This window comes from Rhinolophus sinicus, linkage group LG07, assembly GCF_036562045.2.
Source record: "Rhinolophus sinicus isolate RSC01 linkage group LG07, ASM3656204v1, whole genome shotgun sequence".
NCBI lineage: Eukaryota > Metazoa > Chordata > Mammalia > Chiroptera > Rhinolophidae > Rhinolophus > Rhinolophus sinicus.
This window is the reverse complement of record NC_133757.1, coordinates 81246375-81270027: the sequence shown is the minus strand read 5'-3', so window position 1 is coordinate 81270027 and position 23653 is coordinate 81246375. Positions and strand designations below refer to the sequence as shown.

General features: G+C 51.7%; 1 protein-coding gene across 7 annotated transcripts in view; it reads right to left on the bottom strand.

The window, feature by feature from the left end:
• Positions 1-23653, bottom strand: part of NFIX (nuclear factor I X) — a 94003-nt gene that overhangs the window by 44536 nt on the left and 25814 nt on the right. The window contains exons 1-2 of one of the 7 annotated variants that reach the window (XM_019746212.2): positions 22750-23181; positions 21222-21753 (exon numbers count right to left, since the gene is read on the bottom strand). In XM_019746212.2, the coding sequence (XP_019601771.1) occupies positions 21222-21753; positions 22750-22752 (535 nt within the window). In that variant the 5' untranslated portion in view covers positions 22753-23181. Of the gene's footprint in view, positions 1-21221; positions 21754-22104; positions 22254-22749; positions 23182-23653 lie in introns of those variants that run through there. The other 6 variants (XM_074338062.1, XM_019746217.2, XM_019746211.2 and 3 more) reach the window with 6 other exon arrangements.

The window sequence follows — 23653 nt, the reverse complement described above, 5'->3', positions numbered from 1 at the left end:
GCACTTATTTCCTGGACGAAGCAGCCAAAATCGTTCTGCACCTTTGTTCGCGAGCATGGTACACTCGGAGCCGACATTTTCTAATGGGGCCGAGGAAGAGCAACTCAAAATGGATTCAGGGAGGATGTCGGCTGAGGAGAAGCTGAAACGCAGAGCATTCGCAGGTCTGGAAGGCTGATGGGAAAATGGACGTGGCCAAGTTTATAAAGTCAAGTACACCACAGTTTTTAGTGAGTTTGCTGTAAATCAAATCCTGGGATAAGCCACCTGAAGCTTTAAAAGGAACTGGTTTGGGGTGGCCGGTTAGCTCAGTTGGTTAGAGCGTGGTGCTGATAACACCAAGGTTGCCGGTTCAATCCCTCCCTGCATGAGCCACTGTGAGCTGTGCCCTCCTTAAAAGAAATGGGGGGGGGGGAATGCTGGTCTGGCATCCAGTGAAGATGGTGGAGTAAGTAAATGTTGTGCTCACCTCACCACAACCACAACAAAATTACAACTAAACTACAGAACCGCCCTCATTGAGCATCGTCTGAAGTCTAACGGAACAGAAGTCCTATAACTAAGGATATACAGAAGAAGGCATGTCGATACTGGCATTAGATATTATTTTCATTGTCTTTAAAAATAATGACAAGTGAAAAATAACCACAGAAACTAAAAAAATTGGGGGGGTCATTTAAAGCAACAGTCTTAAAAAAAAAAAAAAAAAAAAAGAACAGGGAGTAGCCTTCTAGCTAAGAGACAGCCTCGTGTCCAGGGAAAAACGGGCTCCCATTCATGGGTGGAAGACCAGCATTGCTCCTGAGAATACAGGGCGATCGATCGATGCTGAACAGGAGGAATAATTCCCTCCAGAACCCACCTCTCCGGGCCTTATGGGGGAGGACAAGCCCACCGTCCCATTCCAGCTCTGAACAGCCAGTCCAGTGACGGAATGCAGTGGCTTCTTTTTTGATGTTCTCCTTGGCCCTTAAAGGTTCTGAGCCTCTGGCTGTCTCCTGCTCAGGGCCTGTGATTTAGATCGAGACAATGTCCCAGAAGGAACAGTACCATCACAGGGCCCCCAGAAGCCATCCCTCTCCTCTCTCCTTCCTTCTTCTTGTTCTCTTCCCTTTCTCTCTTTCTGCTCCTAACACTCACACGTGCCAAGACGTGCATAGACACAATAAGACGCCCTCGTGCACCCGTGCACCCGTGTAGAATCATCGCCTCGCAGCCTATTTACAGACATTTTACCAAACAAAACATCAACTCCCAATGTTTGACAGGAGGCCCCTCCCCTCTTGTCAGGAGAGATCCCTCCTAACAGGGGTTCCCTTCGATGAGCAGCAAAAACCCCAGGAAAGGGAGAGGGAAGAAAAGGAGCATGTATGAGGCGGGAGAAGGTAAAATTATAAGGTTGGAGCTGTCAAGACAAAAAAAGGGGGGGAAAGCAAAGTGACTCCACTATTAGGGACTCGGTGTGAAACCTGGAATTCACAACAGCTGAAAATTGCCTCGCTTTGTCTGCAGAAAACAGAGACACAGAGGTCTAAGGCCTGGGAGGACATCAGAAGCCCCTCCACCCGCAAACACGCACAGGGTCTGCACGTGGCCCGCTGGCAAGCAGTGCACATACCCTAAGATATAGGGCCGAGTGTCTGCGCCCACTTCAACCAGCGTGCAGGCCACTCCCCATAATGCAATCCTGTCCTGCCACGGGCCACCTAGGATAGTGCCAAAGGTGGAAACAAAAGTGGGAAGGGGACAGTAGTGCTGGCCCATAGCAGCACCCCTTCTGTGGACAGGCACAAATGGTGGAGGAAGGCTTCCTGTGCGTACCCAGAGAAGTGCACACAAGGAGTTACTGGTAAGGCCTCCGCCCTGCTCAGCTCATGCCTCAGAGCAGAGGACGGGCCACATGTGTGTTCTAGAGAAGCCAGGGTGTGGCCGGTGTCCTTGCAGGATGGGAGTGAGAGGGTGCAAGCCCTTCTCATCCCTGCACACCTTCCTCCCGACTCTTCCCACCCAAAGGGGCCTATGAGGCTGAGGGACAGGGTCTGAGCCCCTCACTCCCAGGGGCCACAGTGGGCAATGATGACATGGGTGGGTGTGAGGGGGAGCAAGGGCAAGTGCTCCAATCCAGGCTCAGCTCTTGCTGCCCAAGGAGGGAAGGGCCTGCCAGAAAAGGAACGGGAGTGGATTGTAACGTCCACGGCCTGTAGTCCTCTGACACTCACCACGGAGTCAACATGCTGGGGTTGTCAACCTGGGGTGCCTGCTCTCCTAGTGACAGACCTGCTGAGCACCCTGGGCCGAGGTCTCCAGACACAGCACCAGGGAGTCCTCGGGCCCTCCTCAGGCCTGACTTGCCCTTTCTTCTCTTACGGTCAGGGTTCCCCACCATCATCCTCTGCTCTGAGGGACCGTCCCTTTTGTTGTAGGACAGTTAGCTGCATCCTTGGCCACAGCCCACTAGATAGCTGCCAATAGTGAAACCCCCACCCCCAGTAGTGACAACCAAAAATATCTCCAGATATCGCCAGCAGTCCCCCGGGGGCAGAATCGCCTCCACTGAGAACCCCGGTGCTGTAAGACCACCTGAGTCCTCTTCTCCAAGGAGCACATGGCACAAGCTCTGGGCCAGTGCCGGCATAGACCAGACACTTCTGTTTGTCCACACAAATCAACGGAGGCTGGTGGCTGCGGGGCCCCTCAGAAGACAGCCACTGCCCCACCCTGACGAGTGCCACCATGTTTCCTCCATTCTATGCCTCCGAAGGCCTGTTCCTTCAGCATGGGGCCTGTGAGGTCAGGATGCCCCAGGGGGCCTCCTCTGCTATCCCTGTCCTCAGCCCTGCTGACCTCCTGTGTCATGCCAGAGCCTGTAGTGGAATCCCAGCCCGCCCCCCACCCCACGGCCTGCCCAGCTCCTGGGGAAAGGTTGTTGTCCCTGCATCATATCAAAACACAGGGCTTTTAATAGCAGCTTCCTGTGGGGCTGGTCTCCCCCACCTCTCTCCTCTCACTCAGCCCGGCTCCTGCCGGTGGAGCCCCAGCGCCCTGTAATTACGGCAATTGTAATCTCTTTTACTAACAGGTAGATTAATAGCGAGGCAGGTTCACAAAGAGCCCCAGAAAGGAGCTGCTCAGCAGCTGAGCAGGCAGGAAGGGCCTGACACTCCGCAGCAAGTGCGCACATTGCAGATACAGACACTTACTTGCTCCAGGCCCAAGGTGTTCAGGGCCTGGAGTAGACGGCTATGCCCCTGGGTGATCTGAGTACTCCCTGGGTGACTGGGGGGCTGGTAACTGCACTCTCTGTGGGCTTCTGTGTCCTTGTGAAAGCAACAAGGGTTTGAACCTTATGACCTTCAAAGTTTCCTCTTACATCTTTGGGGTGTGATTCGCACTGACACACACAAACGCCCACCCATACTGGTGCACGCATGCACACACACACACACACTCACTCACAACGCAATGCATGCGGAGCACACACAGAGGAAGAGAACAGACCAAGCTTCGTAAACACGAATCCCACCCATGATGGTACAGACACAGGCCTTCTAGCCGGATGCCCGGCACTGCCACCACAAGAAGAGGGAAGAAAGGCTTCCGTTGCCTCTCCTGCCCGGCAGAATCTCCTCCACTGCTGCACCCCCAGGCTTCCCGCCGGGTCTCAGGGGCAGCTCCCACCATCCAAGTCCTGAGGACAGTCAAGTTCTGGGCAAGACAGAGCATCGAGTAGATGGGATAAGGGATGAGGAGCAGCAGAGACCCAAGACACTGAAGCCTTGATAGGCCAAACAGATGTAGAAAGTGATGTAAGGCCAGGTTCTAGGTCAACGAGCGCACATGTGTGCACACGCGGATATGGGGACACGTGGCAAGAGCCAGCAGGGACAGAACCTGAGAAAGCACTCACTCACACACGCATGCCTAGGGACTTGATGGGGAGACAGTCCTGGCCCTGGGGCATGCAGTCTCTGGAGGCACAGTGTGTGTGTGTGTGTGTGTGTGTGTGTGTGTGTGTGTGTGTGTGTGAAGAACGTCCAAAATCCAGATGGAGGGAAGGAGGGGCTTGCACTCCTTTAACCTCCCCTCCAATCATAGGAGGACGCGCACCTCACCAGGCAAGCCTAGGGTCCTCAGGGTAGGGTAGCCTCAGGGGTCAGCAGCAGCTCCTTCCTGAGGAACTCTCTGGACACCACGGGCTTGCACTTCGGTGGTGGTGCGGGGGGACTGCTGCCATTCAAACGTCTGGCCAGCACCTGCTCACCGCCAGGCAGTCCCTGGTCTCCCCTGCCAGCTCCTGGCCCAAGGGAACCAACACTGTAATGCTGGGGGCCCTGAGGACCCCTCCCCTTCTAGCAGTGCTAACAGAGAGGCCTGTGGGGGGGGGTCCTCAGATTCACATAAAAACATGAGTTTGAGGGTGCAAGTGTGTGGGGTGAGTCCAAAATTAACTCTTACAGAAGACGATAGCGTGTGTCCATCAGGGGACTGTGAGCCGATGGGGACAACATTCACCTATGACAGGGCTCCTAGGTACGTACCGTGTTTCCCCAAAAATAAGACCTAGCCAGACAATCAGCTCTAATGCGTCTCTTGGAACAAATATTAATATAAGACCTGGTCTAATTTTACTATAAGACTGGGTCTATATAATATAATACAATGTAATATAATGTAATATAATATAATATGATATGATATGATATGATATGATATGATATATGATATGATACTGGGTATAATATAATATAATACCGGGTCTTATATTAATTTTTGCTCCGAAGGACGCATTAGAGCTGATTGTCCGGCTAGGTCTTATTTTTAGGGAAACACGGTCATAGGTACGTGATATGGGTGAATGATGGTAGTGTCTTTCTGGGGCTCTGGAATGAACAGGGTACAGCTGGGGATGAGGCAGCATAGGCCCTCAAATGCCATCTGTGGGCATCAAATTTCCAGACAGCAATTTAACAATATATATGAAGAGTCTGTACCCTTTGCCTTGTAATTCAAGTGCTAGGAAGCCTTGTCTGAAGTTCATAAACAGAGATACAAAGCTTAGTGCACCAGGATGTCCATCCTGGCAGAATTTACAACTTAAAGGCCTCCACAGGTGAGGGCTTACATCAAATCTGGCATGCTGAAGTCTCAGGCAGATGTTTAGAAAGCATGTTTGTATTTTTTTAAATAAGCACTATTACATTTATAATAAAAGGTAATTTATCATTTTCAAAATGAAAAGGGGATAGACGTCATTAGAGATGTCAAGAATTAGGGGCAACGCAGCTAATAGGAAGAGATGCTAAACCACCACAAATTAGTTTTTGAAAAACTGTGATGTGGTAGAATACACAATGGGTTACATTTTAAAAGTAGCACCCAAAAGTGTTTATATCATACACTCTAATTTAAAAAAAAAAAATGTACATGAATATAAAAATGCAACAAAAGGTTAACAGTGGCTAAGCGGTAGAATTTTGCTAATTGTTTTGTATCCCTCTAGACCTTGTGCTTATTTGGTATTTTTATGATGGTATAAATGTGCACTAGTCTTACAATCAGAAAAATACCTTTTTAAAAACAGGGCATGGAGGAGCGACTCTATGTATGTGACTCTCTCCCCGAGTTGTAGAACATAATAAGGTGATGGCAAACCACTGTCTGCGGGTCCGGCTGTGTTCCCGTGAGCCAGGCAGACCTCAGCCTCCAGAACTTTCATGCTCAAGTGGACGCCAGGCCAAATGACACAGAACAGGAAGCAGGGCGACACCCCTAAACCACCGTCACACTGCAGCACATCACACTCCCGCAGGCCACACTCCTGAGACTGGGCACTGGGCCACCCCTCCACTGGACAAGAGGGACTTTGGAGGGGAAAACAGCTTTCCAAGAAAGTCCAGGACAGGCACGTGGGGCCCAGAGAAAGAGATTCAGGACCAGAAAGGAAGTGGCTGGCTGCAGAGTCCTATGGTGGAGCGGGGAGAGCTGGGAATTCACTCAAAAACTAATGAGACTAACTCTAAAGTCAGAGACAAGTGAAGAGGCAACAACAGCAGTGCTGACTTTGGGGTTCAGTTCAGAGAAGTGGCTATGCATGTGCAAGTGTGAGAAACGCACTGCTCGCATTTGTCTAACAACTCATGGTTGAGAACGAAATCCAACCACCAGAAGTGGGAGTACATGTACCAGGTAGGGGATGGCAGCCATCTTCCAAATGGGAGGCAGAGGCCCGAGGGATCCTCAGGAGAGAGAGGGCAGGAAGAGCCAGCCACGTGTCTGCCTCTGCATCCACAGGAGAGACCTGAAGACCAGGGCTTCTGGGAAAAGGGGTGGGGGCCCAGGAAGCCTCTGAGCAAAAGGAAAACAATCCGGACTGCTCTGTACAAGCGACTGCTCCCTACCAACCCATGCCTCAGGGCACCTGCTAGACTATCAGGGAGAGGAGGATCTGACATGGGTGGAGATCCCGTCAGGAGTGAGTGAACTTGGACCACAGGCTGTGTCTGTAGAGGATGTGGGCTGGAGGTCCGCGGGCTGGGGGTCCGTGTGCTGCGATGCCTGGGGACGCCCTTCTGTCTAGCAAGGACAGCTAAGGAGACAAAAGGAAGGTCTGGGTGAGGGTAGGGCGGGCTGAGCTGGGCCTGTGGCCCACCCAGCAATGACCCCTCTAACAAGGGGCCAGGGAGTAGAGGAGGGGGCCAGGAAGAGGGCTGCTCTTTCCCCATTTCCTGACACCTCATTCCCATAAAAGGAAAAAAAATGTTTTGCGAAACCAAGTCCCTTTCAACCCATTAACCCATAGTTTTTCACTTGCCTTCCACATCCCTCCAGAAACTGCCACCACTCCTTATCTGTCAGGATTCTCCGCATGTGATACCCACTCAGAAAGCACACCAGCCACTCTCCCTGCCTTCACTCCCTTTATTTATCAGCCCTGTTTCTGACGTGTATGACATTTCATGCCTTTGTGTCCTCTCAAGGATGGACCCTTGGCTGCTTTTCGTCTGAAGGTAATTCAATATTCAAAATAGGTTTATGTATAAAACTATACGCTGGGCAAGAGACCGATGCAAAGGCAGATAAAATATAGTCCCAGTTCCAAGAGTCCAGCCTAGTGAGAGAAGCCTACAAAAGTAAACGCAAAGTGTCACAGGAGGGTAGCAACATTACCCAGCCCCCAGCCGAGCCCTGGGGCCACCTTGCGTTCCAACAGGGCCTCACCCAACTGACTGCTCACTTCTGCCACAGGCTCTCCAGAGAGGCCTGGCTCATGGTGAGACACACAAAGGCAGGACTTGCCCCCATGGGAATGCCCAGCCTCTCCCAGGGAAGGTACACTAAGGAGGCCAAGACATGCCTCTGCCCACTGTCCAGAAACGAGGGAGCGAGGTTCTAGCTCATCACGGGCATCCCTGCAGCCAGAGTGCTTTGTTGGAGGGGAACACAATTCAAGAGGCCTTGCCAAGCCAGGCTGGCATCTGAGTAATTATATTAATGAATCTGAGTTACAAAATCTAATATTAGATGGTGGCTTCAGGACCATCATCCTCAGTTACTGTCCCACGTGGCTGGGAACACTACTCCTGGGCAGCAGCACGGCTTGAACAGACTGTGTGTGTGTGTGTGTGTGTGTGTGTGTGTGTGTGTGTTCGCACGTGCACGCGCGCATGTGTGTTGTTTAATTTAAAAGAAATGCATGTATTTGAAACTATGCCCAGAGTTCTGTGTGCTGGGCCCACGTTATAAACCACAACACCATAAATAAGTGAGAGAAATCTGGCCCATCCTAGGGGCAGGGGCCTCTCATTTGGCCCTATCTCGTGGGCTGGCAATCCCCTGAGAAGCAGTGGAGCAGTGGCCTTTGTGTTGGAAGCCAGCATTTCTCCCCACTGAGTTCCCCTTGGCACAGCAGCAGGGCCTCGCCTGCAAACCTGCGGGCCCTGCCTCCCCATCCGTGCTCATTAGCTGCCTCGATCCGAAGTCCAAACTCAAAAGTTGGGCTTGACACACACAAAGGGCAGCGTGAGGGCCAGCTGATCCTCCTGCTCTGGCCAGCGACCCAGTGCCGACCAGACGACCGCACCGCCATCTTGGCCATTGTCTGCGGCCCTGTCCCAGGCCAGCAGAAACGGTGACCCAGTTGGCCACACTATGCATGTGGTCAGGGCCAGAGGGCGCCAAGCAAACTGCAGCCATGTAGTAAATTAAACAGGCACGAAACACAGGTGAGTAAGAAAGTGTTCACTATAGGCTCGCAATCACAGTTCATATATGCCATGTGCAATGTAATCGGCTAGAAATGATATCAGGTAGCGTAGAACCCAGATTTCTGCAAACTCCACATTCCAGAATGGGATTCAATGCCTTCATCTGGCCCAGTGGCCAAAGTGGCCTGCTCAGGTCTACGCAGGAAGAGCTGGCCTGAAAGGTGTGGGAAACAGATAGGTCTTGCCTCTTGGAAACTATCTGGTAGGCAATCAGGGATGGCTGTTTAATGATTTTTCCATTATTATTTTTTTAAATAACAAGCAAAAGATCCACACCGGAGCCACGCTTCCTGGCAGGGCTTACACTCAGCATTGTCTTAGGTTTGAAGGGCCTCTGAGCTTTGAGAAGGGGAAGAGTCTGTCAGAAGCCTCGTGATTCCGTAGAAAAGGTCTCTCAGCCCCAGAACACTACACACAACCAATCAAATCATGGAAAATAGAGCAGCAAGAAATTCAAAGAGGCCAGGAGGCCCTTCCGCTCGCAGGGGCAAGGGCTGTCTTGAAGAGAAACAGGTAGGTTCTGCTTACTCTCCCTCCAAGGCAGGGCTTCTCGGCCTTGCCACTGGTGACGTTTGGGGCCAGATGAGTCCTTGTGGAGGGCCTGTCCTGTGCACTGGCCTCGACTCACCAGATGCCAACAGCACCCTCCCCTGGTGGTGACAACTAAAAGTGTCTATGGACATTGCCAAATGTTCCCTGGGGGCCAAATAGACCCAGGTTGAAAAACCACTGTTCTAGGGTGATTAACCATCTGGTTTGGGAGACAGAGGGGTTTCTCGAGGACGAGGGACCTTCAGTGCTGAAACCAGCAAGTTCCTGGGCAAACTGGGATGATTTGGTCACTCACCCTCCCTCCCAACTAACTCCAGTGTCCCCATCTGCCAACAAATTTCCTTCTCTACCCTCAGGGCTGGGAAGAGTAGCTCTTCACTGCCTTGTATGAAACTACCTCTCATACACCTACAAAGATGAAACCCCACCCCACAGCTTCTTCTGCAGCCAAAATATTATTATCCTTGTCTCCTCCTTCCCCCGGGCGCCATCTCCCAGTGCCATGACTTCCACGAGGCTCTCTCAGTCGCACGCCAAATTGCTCACATATTTCTTATATTACTAAGGCTGAAATTGGCCTAAAACCTCTGGTAGAGGAAGCAGCTCCGCCCTGGGGAGGCCATGACTGGGGTGCAGAGCTTTGATTTGCCCACGTTCAGCTCCCCTTCGTAAGTGTGACCAGAGCCATGAAGAAGTCACCGGGGAGAAGAAAGGACAGGGAGAGACCATTTGGCTCCCCTGTTCTCCCTGACACAGGGTCTTGCATGGTCTGCTACCCATGGGAGGGGATCTGAGACCCTCGAAAGAAGAGATGAAATGAAATGGAGTTTCCTGCCCTGGCTCTGGTTAAACACCTGAGAGTAGATGGCCTGTCTCACTCCACTCAGTCCTCCACCCAGGGGACCCCACCCCACTCAGCCCCACGCTCAGCACCTTCCACCCAAGCTTTCTATCCATTTGCCTCCTCCCTTTAAAGGCCTCTCATCACTTGGTACCCCTGGAAGCGTTCTTGTTACTACGGAAACAATGATGTCATATGGCTGGGTGAGGCTGCTGTCCCTCCTACCTCCGCCTAACTAGGTACCATGCCTGCCTTCGTCATCGCTTAGAAATTTATAGCCCAGCACCGAGTATTTATAAGGTGGCTCTGGTGTGACCACAGATTCAGTGCAGGGCTGGTGACTATTTATAGCCAGAGGATATACACTTATTACACCCCCCGCCCCTGTATTCTGGGCCATGTGTTATATAACTGCCATTATGCAATAATGCCCATTATATAATAATTATGCGCTAATGGGGATATAATCTGCAGGTATAATAAGGACACGCTCCCCAAGGGCTGCACTCAGTTGGCCTCCTGCAGGCGGCCTCCAGGGATCTTCTGATCTCTCCGCACACTCCGCCCAGTCCAGAAGAGTCACCAGGTGTCACCCTTCTCCCGCCTGTCATCTGCAGCCTACCCTAGACCAGCCGGCCCAGCCGCAAAGCTCTCTCCAGATTCCTTTTCCCTGTCTTGTCCCTGCCCCTGACCTGGAAAGAACATTCTTCTCTCTGCAGTATCTGTAAGCCCGACACAAAGAATTATAATGGGATAAATCCTGGAAGGCTGAGGGACACTTCACCCCCATTTTTAAGAAAGGAAACAAACCACTGCCTCCCCTGGAAGAAGCCTGTAGGGTCTAGAAAAGCCTTAGGACACCAGGCCAGTTGGTAGAGAGTCAGCCCCACCCAGAGGATCACCTTGGCCCTCCAGGAAAGAGCTGGAAAGCCGGCTCCAGAGGTAAGAGTTCGGGACCAAGCTGGTTGACGCCAAGCAAACCACTGCTCAGCAACCCCTCCTTTCCTCAGCTCCTCCCCACCCCTGCCTCGTGGTGGCCACGCTTTTTATTTTTGGTGGGGTCTTAGCGCTGGCTGAGGCTGGAACCCTAACTTCCACTGTCGGGAGTTACACCATTACACCGACACCAGGAATGCCCCAGAGCAGGATCCTGGCTACTCAGACACCAACACATGCTCTGTTGGTCACCCTGCTCGCAGGAAGGACAAGCAGAAACTGTCACCGCAAGGGAAAAGAGGACAGGGACCTCGGCTCTACACCTGGGGTGATGGGAACACGGGTAGAATGAGCAGGGGAAAAGTTAAGACCACAGTGGCACTTGATGGAGCCAATTCAATTAGTCCAAACATACTGCCTGCTCTTAAAATAGTTTATCTCTATATTTAAGTTATTTGATATATGAATTGATGAAAAAAATTAGACAGACTTGGGAAGTTTCTCTCTGGCACAGGAGGGTGGTTTGGGGAGACTGTCTGTCTCTTACATTTCTCTATTGTTTGGATTTTTTACAAAGAGAGTCTTGTACTACTGTAATTTTAAAAAATCAAATACATCATTTAAAAAGAAAAGTACTTTGGCTCAGGTGACATTTCTGATGTCTGCATCCCATACTGCAGAAACAAATGCCTCCTGCTCTTTGGGGTCTGGGATGGGCTTGATGGGGTCCCTGGCTCACCAGCTAGGCCTGGGTCGGTGGGGTAGCAGATCCCTTCTTCCAGCCCCGCAATCAGCAGCCCTGGCACACAGAGACCACAACACAAGCTATCAGAGGGATATTCAGCAGGAGCCTTGGACGGGGCTCATGATTCCCTCGAGGGGTCCTGCTGCCCACAAAGGAGAAAACCACACACGATACGGAGGAGAACAGCTGGGGCTCAGAGGTGCTGTGGCCATGTGAGAAAAGGTAAATGAAGTCCTAAACTGGAGGAGAGGCAAGAGGTGAACACAGGTGACATTCCGTCTGAATCCCTCTGTTTGTCTCAGGCCAGAGGTTCTCAGCTGGAGCAATTCTGTCCCCAGTGACACTTGGAAATGTCTGGAGATATTCTGGTTGCCACACCTGGTGTGGAGGGTTGCCAGTGGCATCTCATGGTCAAGGCCAGAGATGTAGCTGACCATCATGTAATGCACAGGACGGTCCCCATGACACAGAATAATATGGCCACTAAAGTCAACAGGGCTGTGGTTGGGATGCTGTGCTCTGTGGGAGCTGCTATTAATGGTTAAGAGGTTAAGTCCCAGTCTTATTAGCCACGGAAACAGGAAAATCTCTAGCCATGAGCTAGCCTCTCTCACAACCCAGCCCCTCGGCATGTTGGGAGAGTTTTTATACACACGGCCCCGAAGTTTGCAAACTTGAAGAAAGGCACGAGGGCGAGAATTTACGTGGAGGATTATAGAAGGCAATGAAGAGCAGTTTACTGCAAAACTTCCATCGATCATCGGGTTAATTAGGACAACTACATTTTTATTTCAAACCGCTATTCCAAGCAGACTCCCAGGGAAAGGGCACGACAGAGCAAGGATCAGGGATCCCAGGATCCAGCCAAGCCCTCCTGGCCCCATGCCTGGACTTCCTGCACACTCTACCTGCCCTCCCCCTTGCTCCAGGGAGAGGGCCAAGAAGCTGAGCTGGCTGCAGCAGGGTGGGGTGTCCAGCTGACCTTCCCCGTTGATGTGAGCATGCTGCCTCTAAGGTGGGAGGCAGGGGCTGGTGGACGGTGAGGGAGGCCAGTGTCAAGGACAGGCCAGGTGCCCCCCTCTCTGTCTCCACGCCACCTGGTCAGCGGCTAGGGAAGCCCTTGAGCTGAGCCTCAGGCTGGGCTCAGCGCCTCCATCACAGCTCCTAGAGAACAACGGAGACCATGGGGTCCTACATGGCTTTCTCTTATGAGACTCTGCCATGGCCAGCAATCCCGTTCAAGTTCAAGAGAGGTGAGGCCCACAGAGGGAAGTCAAGGTGACCTAGAACCTGAGATCCTTCTGCTGAAAACTCATAGTGTGACCCAAGTGCCTTGACCTCTCTGTACGGTGGGGATAATAAGACCTGCCCTGCCTATATCACTCAACCATTGTGAGGCGCGATCAGCTCCCAGCAGGCCAAAGAGGCTCGGCGAGATGACAAAAACGAGCTAATGCCTCCCATCTTTCAAGGTGTGGTTCAAGCAGGTCACCTTCCAGGAAGCCTCCCAGGTCTCTGGGTCTGGTTCACCGACACCTCACTACACACACGGAGACCCCTCAGTGTGCCACCTGAGCGCGTGCACACACACACAGCCAGGAGCACAGGTTTGAAGCTAGAATTGGTGTGAGAATCTGGGTGGTTGACACATGGACCAGACTCAGCATGGGACCTCGGCCATACTGGGCCTTTGCTGGAAAACTGGAATTGAAGCAGGAGACGGAGACCAAGGGTGGCTCCCTCCTCCATCAACAGGGGACAGGGAGTTGTTGGAAGCCTGGACAAATGGGTGCCCCTTAAATTATTGGATACCCTAAAATAAGAGCAACGATGGCCCTGAACCTGGGGCAGGGACATGCCAGGCCATCATTAACACATCAAAAATGAAGAGAAGAGCCAGAACGTCCCCCACAGATAGACAGGCCACAGTGGCTGGTGGGGGGACAAGTCACTTGGAAGACAGGCTCCCAAAGGGCAACCCCAAAATATTAAAGAAAAAAATCCCCAGAAGGCCAGAAAAATCAGACATTAGATATCCATATGGACAAAGTAAGGAACCCAGGCATGCAGGGTAGGGAGGCCCAGTCCCGCCAAACCTCCCTGCCACAGCCCCAACGCCTGCTGGGACCCTCCTGTAATGCCAACAACCCTTCGGCTCAAACATGCTTAAAATGGCGACGACGGTCTGTGGGGCCAGGCGCTTGTCGTGCTGTTTTCCACAGTGCCCTCGGTGCCAAGAAAAACCTATCATCAGAAATGCCATCAGCTATATTTATCTATCTCTCAGCCCCCCAGCCTCCTCCTCCCGTCTGCCAACCAGGCCCTGCGGAGCCCCCCTCACCCAGTGGGCACACTTCCCTGTTGCTGACGCTCGCTCGTGACCACCTGCCCAAGCCTCACTCTCCGGCACTCTCTTCCTGAGCCCCAGCAATCAGGCCTCCACACGGGCATGACAACCTTCTTACTGGTATGTCAGGGCACACCCACGTGTACTTCAAATACGCACCCCGACAGGCACTGGTCTGGGTCTTTCTAGTCCCAAACCACAGGCCTCCCTTTCAGCCTCAGCTCCCTGCTGGGCGGGGCCTCTACTGGCCTGCCCGCAATGTCCTCCACAAGCCATGAGCCGGGTCCTCTGGGAGGGGTACCCACGCTGAAGAGTCTCCCACTCTGGTCATCATGGAGAGGCAGGAAGCGCTGTGTGAGAGAGCAAGCCTGAGAGGACAGGGGCTCCTCCTGGGCCTCTGGGCACCCTTTCGGCAGGACACTTGGCTGCTGGATAGACTTCTCACCCCTCTTCATTCCCTGATGGAAAATGGGGAGCCCCAGCCTGTATTTCAAGGTACTAAGAATTTCCAAGGCACGTGTATGCGAGAAGGATGCCCACCCTTTTCCCATCCAACCAAGGGGAAAACGACAAAATCTGGGAGGATAAAGAGAAAACGGTCAAGTCAAGGTTCAGGACTACTCACAGCCTCCAGCTGTCACCAGGCCTCTGCTAGGGGAATGTCCTTCGGTGCCAGGCACTTGGGACCTTTCCCTACCCAAGCAGCGGGGCTCCAACCTGACCCTTCCCACCCTGTGGCCCAGCACATAACTTTTGAAGGTGAATCAATGACTATATCCTAACCCCCATCCCTGTACCTCCTCCTTGCTCTTGGGGGTACGGCCGTCCCCACTTCCTGCCATAGCCTTCTCCCCAGAAGGCTGCCCCTTGCCTCTGAGCCCCTAACTCAGAAAGGAGTTCCAGGGAGCCGACCTCTCTGAGAATGAAGCAACCCAAATAAAAATTTTAAAACCCAGAAGCTCTTTCTCTCCTGCCCCCTCCCCCTTCACTGGCAAATGAAAACAAACAAGAAATCAAAGAGGCCTTTTGTGCGAGCACCGCGCTGACACGGCTGGGGCCTTTGAAAGGACTTCTGAATCGGACACTGAAGGATAAAATAACTGAAGCGTGGCAGCTCCTGAGACAGGGGGGTGGTGGGGCTGATGGGGCAAAGAGAAAAAGGGGTAGGGAGGGAGCCACCTTCTTCCCGGGGGTTGGGGGTTTGGGGGGTGGGGAAGGAGGACTTTCAGCTGTGTCCTCTCTGACTAGCTGCTGCGGGACACCAGGACAGAGGGAGACCATGGCACAGCCCTCTGCCCTTCCTGCCCACCCTTCCTCGGCTCCCCAGGTCTCTGCAATACTAGAAGGTTGCCCAGATGGGCCCTGCCTCCCTCTTCATGGCCCATCGAGAACAGCCCCTGATGAAACTCTGCTGGGTCTTCCCTCTCCTCCAGCATGGATCACTGCACACTTCATGCCTGCAGGATGGTGCCTTCTAGAAGTCATCATGAGGCCTTCACCCACACCCTGCCAGCAGCGTGCAAGACTCTCATTCTTAGAAGGGCCCTGCTCACAGTAGGTTCACCAAATGCGTATTTCATGAATAAAGAAAAATTCAGCCATCCTTTGGCAGTGCCAAAAAGTAAATGAAATCCTCAGAAAGTCCTTCTGCGTGTCTGGACCCCAGCCCTCCTGCTGCAGAGCGGCCCCGTTTCCTCTGGGTGGGCGGCACAGCACAGCTGGTCACCATACTCGGGCATACAGTTCCCTTCTAGTTTATCCATGGCCCACACTCTGCCAGCTCAAGCTCAGACAAGGGGGGTTCTTTTTTGCCTTGAGCTACAGCTTCTAACTCAGCCAGCAGAGTGAGCACTCCACCAACGTCCCCTGTGCATCGCAGCCACCGGGGACTCCTGACTGATTGGGCGGACAGTCAGTGGACAAAGGGGACAGGAGCAGATGGTCAAGGGAGGCCCACAACAAGACTAAGCCCAAGGACAGCGTCTGGGCATTTCTGATGTCCAATTTGGGGTCACACTCCCTCTGAAGCCAGCCTGAGCCCAATCACCCTCCCATACCAGCCAGGGTCAAGAACCCATGTTACATTAACAGAGCAAAGGTGACCTGGGCAGGACTCATGGGTGTGTGACCTGGGCAGTTGCCCAGGCCCCATGCTTGGTTTAATGCTGTAACTGTTATCATGTTGCAATTCCTAATCATTTTGAACTAGGAGCCCCGCATTTTCATTTTGCAGTGGGCCCGCAAATTATGTAGCTAGAAGGCCCCACAAATCGTGTAGCAGCTACCCTGGGATCTGGTCGCACCCGGAGTTTCTGTGTTCAATACCAGCTGCTCCAGTTTAGGAGGCCCTCCAGGGGTGGTGACCAAAATGGCAAGGGCACGAGAAGCTGCGTCAAATGCAGGAGGCATGAGGGACTGGCAAGTTTAACCTGGAGAAGAGACAGCTTTCTAGGGAGAGGGGTGGGAAGGAACCATGAGAGCTGTCTTAAGCATTTAAAAGGCTACCGTCTTACATCTGGGTCATCCTTTAAGACAAAAATAAGACCGACAGGTAAAGGTGAGAGGAAGACGGCCTTGGGCTCACGACATCATAACAACAGTAATCGCAGCAGTAATCCACTGCCTGCTATGTGCCGGCCGGTGTTTTTACATATTGGCTGGTTTAATCCTTTAACTGTCCTTGGAGTTAGATGAATAGAAAAATTTTACAACCAAAGCTGAACAACAGTGATCTCTCTCCCAGGATGTTCTAAAGGGGTTAAAAGATAATCCGTATATCTTCTCACTTGATGAATCTGGGCCCTGCAATCTTCGCTGGCCCTGGCACCAGATGGCGCTGCCTCAAAGACGCAGACTAATGGCATTTCTGGGCCTTGAAAAAGGAAGCAGTGGGTGAAGTGGCACAGTGGCCACAGTAGGGGTTAGCCCCCCACCCCCCACTTCCAGGGCAGCTGGTGCTCCTGTGGTCCTTCCCACGCACTCACACCCGAGCCACCAGACGGGCTGGGAGTTCAGCAAAGGCTTGGGGGGGCAATGCTGGCAACAGCCATATCTTGGCACAGCTGACGTGGCCTCCACTGCCGAGAAAGGACGCAATCAGGAGCCCTCACTCAGTCCTAAAGACCAGTGCTCAATGCAAAGCCCCAAACCCTGAAGCAGAAAGCGAAAACCAGGGAGATTTTATACTTGAGAAGGGCGACCTTGCACTCAAAAAAAGTTCACTTAGACAAATCCTCAGGTGCTAATCCATTTCCTTTGACAGGTAAGGCCTGGAGGCGAGGAGAGAGGCAGAATCTCCTTTCATAACAGCGCAAGGACTGACCCAGGGGATCCTGCAGAGTCCAGACAGGGAAACTCTATAGGACAAATGCGGCTCCTTCCACAACAACCCAAAAACTGCTAGAAAAGAAACCAGGAGGAAGGAGAAAGAGGAGGGACCACCTAAAGATTGAGATGAGGCTTGAAAGATCAACCCATTGTAATGCATGGTCCTGCTTTGGATCCTGATCTAGACAAACAAAATTAGGAGATAATAGAGGAAATGTGAACGCTGACTACCTGACCATACTAAAGAAATTAATGATTATTTTCAGGAATGACAGTGATATTGCGGTTACATTTTTCAAGAGTCCTTATCTTTGGAAACACGTACAGAAATATTTACAGAGGACAAGCTACGATGCCTGGATTTTCTTCTACACAACCCAGCGTGGGTGGGCAGTGGGGAATATGGATAATCGAGATTGGCCATAAGTCGGCAACTGTTGGCATTGGTGATGTGGCTTCCTTCTACCTGTGAATTACCGCGTTTCCCCAAAAATAAGACCTAGCCGGACAGTCAGCTCTAATGCGTCTTTTGGAGCAAAAATTAATATAAGACCTGGTATTATATTATATTGACCCAGTCTTATTTTACTATAAAACCGGGTCTATAATATAATATAATATAATATAATATAATATAATATAATATAATATAATACCAGGTTTAATGTAATATAGTATAATATAATCCCAGGTCTTACATTAATTTTTGCTCCCAAAGGCACATTAGAGCTGATTTCCGGCTAGGTCTTATTTTCAGGGAAATGCGGTACTCCGTAATGACAAAGCTGAGCTAAAGAAAGGAGCCACCACCGGATAACCTGGACTTCGTGAACCGTCACTGAGGGCCCATTGGAGGGATCTAAGGGGGGAAGCTGACATTTCCATTGGGTAAAACATTTCGTTACTTTCAGATTGTTTTTCTTTCCTAGGTTAGGGCCTACGTTAAGGAAGCTATAAAGGTGCCAGTTCACCTTCAGGTCCTTGAATAAGCTTTGGAGATAGTCCAGCAGCACTTACAGACCAGCTTAGCCATTCTTCCTCACACAAGCAAGGGCATCCTGGCCCCACACTCCTCTCTACCTCCGGCCACCTGCCCTGGGACACCCCCTTTGAATGGAAGGACATCACCATGAGTGTACCTCCTTCTCCCGATGGCAGTGCTCTCTGAGCCTGCTCTGCCTCAACTTCCCCTCCTAAATGGGACAGACAAACTGCGAGATTCCTTCCTAGAAGGAAGGCTGCCCTCACACAGGCCCGGAGGCCGCGGCACACTCTGGGCTGCCTTTTGGACTCCGTATTCTGGAAGCAGAGCTCCTGACATCACACTTGCGTCCTTTATTCCCTTTCAACTATGCCACCTCTTGAAGCTTCGTATGGGGCAGAACAAGGGCTTGCAAAGGCCACAGATGAGGATGGTGACTGGAGCTAAAGCCACGCTCCCATACTTTCCACCATGTCAAGTTGGCTTGTCATCAAACCCGGCACCATCAGCTCAGCCCAGATCGAGTTCTTCAGCCCAGTTTTAAGGAAAGAAAATACTTCTTTTAGAGTCCAAAGCAACTCTTGTCTGAGCCCTTGACAGCCCCGCCCCCATCCCGCCCCCCAGTTTACACTGGGAGGAAGGAGCATGTCTTCCAGTGTGGGCATAGAGAAGGCCATGCTGTCAGATCAATGCCATTTGGGGGCTCAGTCAGGAGAAGACCTTTTCTAGCAAACTGGGGTAACTTGGAGAAGCTATTCCTGCTCCACACCATCCCAAGACCACCTATCCAAGGCCCAGTGGTGACTCAGGCCGCACCAATTCACCCCCATTCTTTCAGTAAGGCACACTTAAATTAAAGCAATTCCAGCAAGAAAAACCTTATTGAAACGCTCTGGAGGCCAGGGGCTGGAATTATAGACAAATTATAACAAACATCCTTAGTTCTCCACTCATCTTTTGTCAAGGAACTCGGCCTCAGTCTGGACAGAGATGGCCATGGTGAGATGGGGCATGAATTCACTCATATTCCTGGGCAAATGATCTCACTACAGTTGGGGGCAGGCGGGGGCACCTCTCTTCTCCCAACACCTGCCTGGTCAGTCCAGGAGCCAAGAGGCTGGCCAGGAAATGGTCTCCTTTCTCACACACACTTCATCGTACCTCAGCCCCATGCTGGCAGCAGTCAAAAATTTGGCCTAAAATAAGAGGCCAGGAAAACAGCTCAGCTCCAGGGACCCAGCTAGAGAGCAGGGTAGGAGGAAACTAGCTCAGGAGGAAGATGAGTATTAATTTCTGTCTTAGAGGCCCTAGTTCTAAATCAGAAGGTACAGACTCCCCTTATGGAGGAGGTAGCTGACCAACACAAGCTTGAGGCTCCAAGGCTTCCCCAAGCCACCTCCGACACCATCAGACACACACCCTCCCCACTCTGACTTGCTGTGTAGATGAAGAATGAGGGCATAACTTTAAAATTTTTCTTTAGTCTCTTTTCTGGAAAGAAAGAGGACTAACGGGGGGAGAAGACTGGCAGTTGCTCATTCTTTGTGAGGGGTCATGATAGTCACACAGGGTTAGGTGCAGGCCTAGAAAGATCCATGGAGGGAGGTAGGGTGGTGGGGGGGTCCACTGCCTCCAAACAACTACCAAAGCCACCACCTCTCAGAACAAGAGAAAATGAGCAAGAAGAGAGACCTCAAATGCCCCCTTTTCCTCCCCAGAGTTCTCCAACATACAAACTCTCAGTGCTAATCTCAGTTCAGGTTATGTTCCTGACGCAATGCTGAAAGCACCCCAAAAATTCATTTCTGGATTAAGTCATACCGCTCCTCCCAGCTTCCCAAACAGGCAAGGGGGTGACCACAGCAGAAAAGTCAGTCGCTTTTCTTTTTTGTGAATGAACAGGAAGGAAGACACACACACACACACACACACATACACACGGGAAAGAACATTCACTAGAGTTGAAGTTAAGCCACATTCTCTTACATTCGCATAAAGAGAGAAAGAAGGAAAACAAGGGGAAAAATTACTGGAATGGTGGAAAGGAAAAAACACACACGCGCACACACACACAGAGAAAGGTTTGGTAGCCCTCTCATTACAAGTTGGTTGGGCATAATGTAAACACACTTCTGCCTTGCTTAATCACAGAGTGCCGCCCGTTTAGGTTTGAAAGGCGGCAGTAAATTGGGCGTAGCTGAGTGGAGGCTAAAAATTAACCAGCCATCTCTGTTTCAATTTGTAAGAAAACAAAAGCGGAAAGAAATTATAAAAAAGGAAAGAGTGGGGGGGGGGAAGGAAGAAGAGGAGAACTGAACCACTCTGACCCAAAATGCAGGGTAAAATTGGAAAAGCAATAGAGGAGAACTGGAACTACTTGGAACACAAAAGGAAAAGGAAATTTTAGGGTTTTTTGACTGTTTGTTTCTTTAAGACCTCTCCTGCACTCCCTTACATGTCTGTGCCCCCACCCCAGCAGAAGTGCGAAGGCTACTGGGTAAGATCCTGGGGTCTTACCAATTCAGCGAAACACAGGTGAAAGGGAAGAGAGAGCATAAGGAATCTCGTGCTCCTTTTTACTCTCTATGAAATCAAATGACTTTCCTAACTCTCCAACAGCCAAATCCCAGCCAAAACAGGTCCTGCCTGGGCACCTGGGCCCCAGAATCTGCCTGCTTCTGCTTTCTCTCCTCTTTTCTATTCATTGTGTCTCATATCCTGGGGTTTTATGCACCCCTCTCTCCACGGAACTGCTGTCCATCCCGCTTGTGCCAAATCCGGCTTTTCCCCAGAACTTGAGGGGAAGCAGCAGGAAAGCCACTACCTGCCCCCCAATACTATTTCTGATTCATTTAAAATAAGAGCAACCAGTGATTTTTTTGGAGAGGGGTGTTCATCAGAAACTCTCACCATCATGGGTAATTCTGGGACATCATGGCCCCAGTCCTAAGACCTGCAGCATCTCTTGGGTAAGATGAGTCCTCCAAAGATGGAGATGCAAGAAAATCAGGGACATGGCAAGGGAGCCAAGGAGGAAGAATGGAGAGGGTGGAGGTAAACAGAAAAAGGGAAAAGGCAACATCAAATGTGCTGCAGGCCTCCACAGGACGGGGCACTCGGTAGGCCCATTGGGTGTATGGTTTGGACAGAAGAGGAACAATAAACAGAACAAATGCCAGCAAGTAAAATAAAATGATGGGGGGGGGGCGCGACTGAGAGCGACCTACCGGGAGTGTGGACAAAGTAAGCCAGATAAAGATCCAGTTCTTTGATTGTGACTCCAATGTGATGTGGCTGGACGCACAGGCCGGGGTTCGAGCACTGGGGCGACTTGTAGAGCCGCTCTCCATCAGTACTTTCCAGGGGGATCCCCTTAAACAAAATCACCATGACCAGGTCCAGTCGCCACACCTTGTCGGCCTGGCGCAGGCAGTCAATCCGCCGGATCTTGCCCTTCTGGTCGGGGTTGGAGAGCACGCAGCAGGGGGGCTTCTTGCCCGTGATGGTCAGCACGAAGTCCTCTCGGAACTCGGGCCGGATGTCTTTGCGCAGCTTGGCCAGCAGCCGGGATGCCCACTTCTGCTTGATCTCGGGCTTCTCGCCCAGCAGCTCGTCCTTCACCGCCCGCTCCTCGTCCTTCGACATCCGCTTCTCGTGCTTCTTGAAGTACTTGCGCTTCCGCGCCTGCAGGTTGAACCAGGTGTAGGAGAAGGCGCGGACGTGAGGCAGCAGTGCCTCGATGAACGGGTGGAACTCATCCTGCAGGCGGCAAGCCGGGAGCATGCGGGGCGAGGGAGGACGGGAGGAGGGGAAAAGAGAGAAGGAGAAAAGAAGCGTTAGAAGGGGGTACAGGAGAAACCCTCTTCTCCTCCTCCCCCCCAACGACAATTTCCTCTTGCGATTGTTCTAGGAAAGTGTGGTCCGGAGCCACCACCAGTCTAGCCAGCCGCTTGCTCCCATCTCAGCCTCAGCAGCCAGACAGAGGCATCCGGAGCCTGAGCACACACCTATTCTCTCTCTCTCTCTCTCTCTCTCTCTCTCTCTCTCTCTCTCTCTCTCTCTCTCTCACTCACACACACGCGCGCACAGACAACGTTGCCGTCCACACACACACGCTGCTGGTATCCCCGCCAGGCTCTGTCGCGCCCATGACATCTCCATGTTCTATCGCAGCCTGGAACTCGTGTCAGCTCGCCCCAGCGCGGTGTCCGATCTGCACAGACGTCTGCCCGTGGACGCACACTCAGGGCGTGTGGAGGCCGCCTCGCGCCCCAACACCAGTCGGTTTTTGGCCACCCCCAAGAAGAGAGAACATGACATCCACCAGCGAGAGAGCGAGGAAACGGATTTGGCTTCCTCCTCCCCGGCCTGTTTTCATTTTCTTTTTTCCTGCTCCAACTGGAACATCCACCCCAGCATTTTTAAAAATCAGATCTAAATTCGAAATATGTGATTTCAGCTTTGTTATCGACACCAATATTAATGTTAATCACAGTAATAAGGAACAAAACACTTCTTGTTAGCACAAATAAGGTGGTTGTCTCGGCCACATTAGGGTTAAAAGCTACATGGGGTGTCCTGCACCCCGTCCCCACTGACCCCGTCACCCTCTTTCGCACTCAGGTGACAGAGGGCCAGGCTCTCGCTGTCGGGGTTTTTTTTTTTTTTTTTTTTTTGCTTGTTTGCTTGTTTGAAGTTTAAATAATAATTGATTTCTGTTTACAAAAATAAAACTGGAAAAAAATAAATAATTACCATTGATCTGAAGCACCCGGCAAAGCCCAACGCCCGATTCTGAGCTTCTGGACTCAACAGAGTTGTGAGTTGGGGGCGGGTGGGGGGAGGGGGAGGGGGAGGAGCAGGGGAGGAAGGTAAATGTTTTAAAGGGGGTTATTATTGGTGTTCTGGGGAATAGGGGCCGGGCTTGGGTGGATTCTCAAACCCTTCCCCCTCCCCCCCCACGCTCCATTGCACAGAAGGGGGAAATTAATATTTTTTTTTGAAAAGGAGCAAAAAGAAAGAAAGGTCAGGGATAGCAAGCAGAGAGAGGGAGCGAGCCAGTTGCCACACACGCCAGGTAAACAAAAGCCAACAAAATTGTTTTTTTCAGTTTTGCCCCCTGTGCATCCTCTTCCAGTTAAAAAAAGAGAAAAATATGCAAAATTTAAAAATCAAAATCTACCTCCCAACGCCCCCAACCCACAACACGCCCTACCCCACCCCCCGTGCAAAACAAAACAAAAACAAAAACCAGGAGAGGGAAAAGCAGCAGCTGAAGAAAAAGGCTTTCGGCTTTGGCAGCGGCACAGGGGTGTAAACTTGGAGCTGCCTCCCTCCGCCTCTGAGCCTGATCGCCGGCAAAGGGGGAGCTCGCAGATTCCCGGGGAAGGGGACGAGTTCGGACCGGCTGCAGACCGTCTCTGGCAGACGCGTGCTAAAGAGAGAGGGAGCGAGGGAGGGAGGGAAGAAGAGAGAAAGAGAAAGAGGGAGAGAGAGAGAAAGAGGGAGAGAGAGAGGGAGGACGTGGATGGGATGGGTGTGTGTGTGTGTGTGTGTGTGTGTGTGTGTGTGCGCGCGCGCTGCTTGGGTTTTGGGTGGTTTTTTTTTTTCCTTCTTTTCTCTCAAACTCCCTCTCTCTCTCCCCTTTCATGCTCAATCC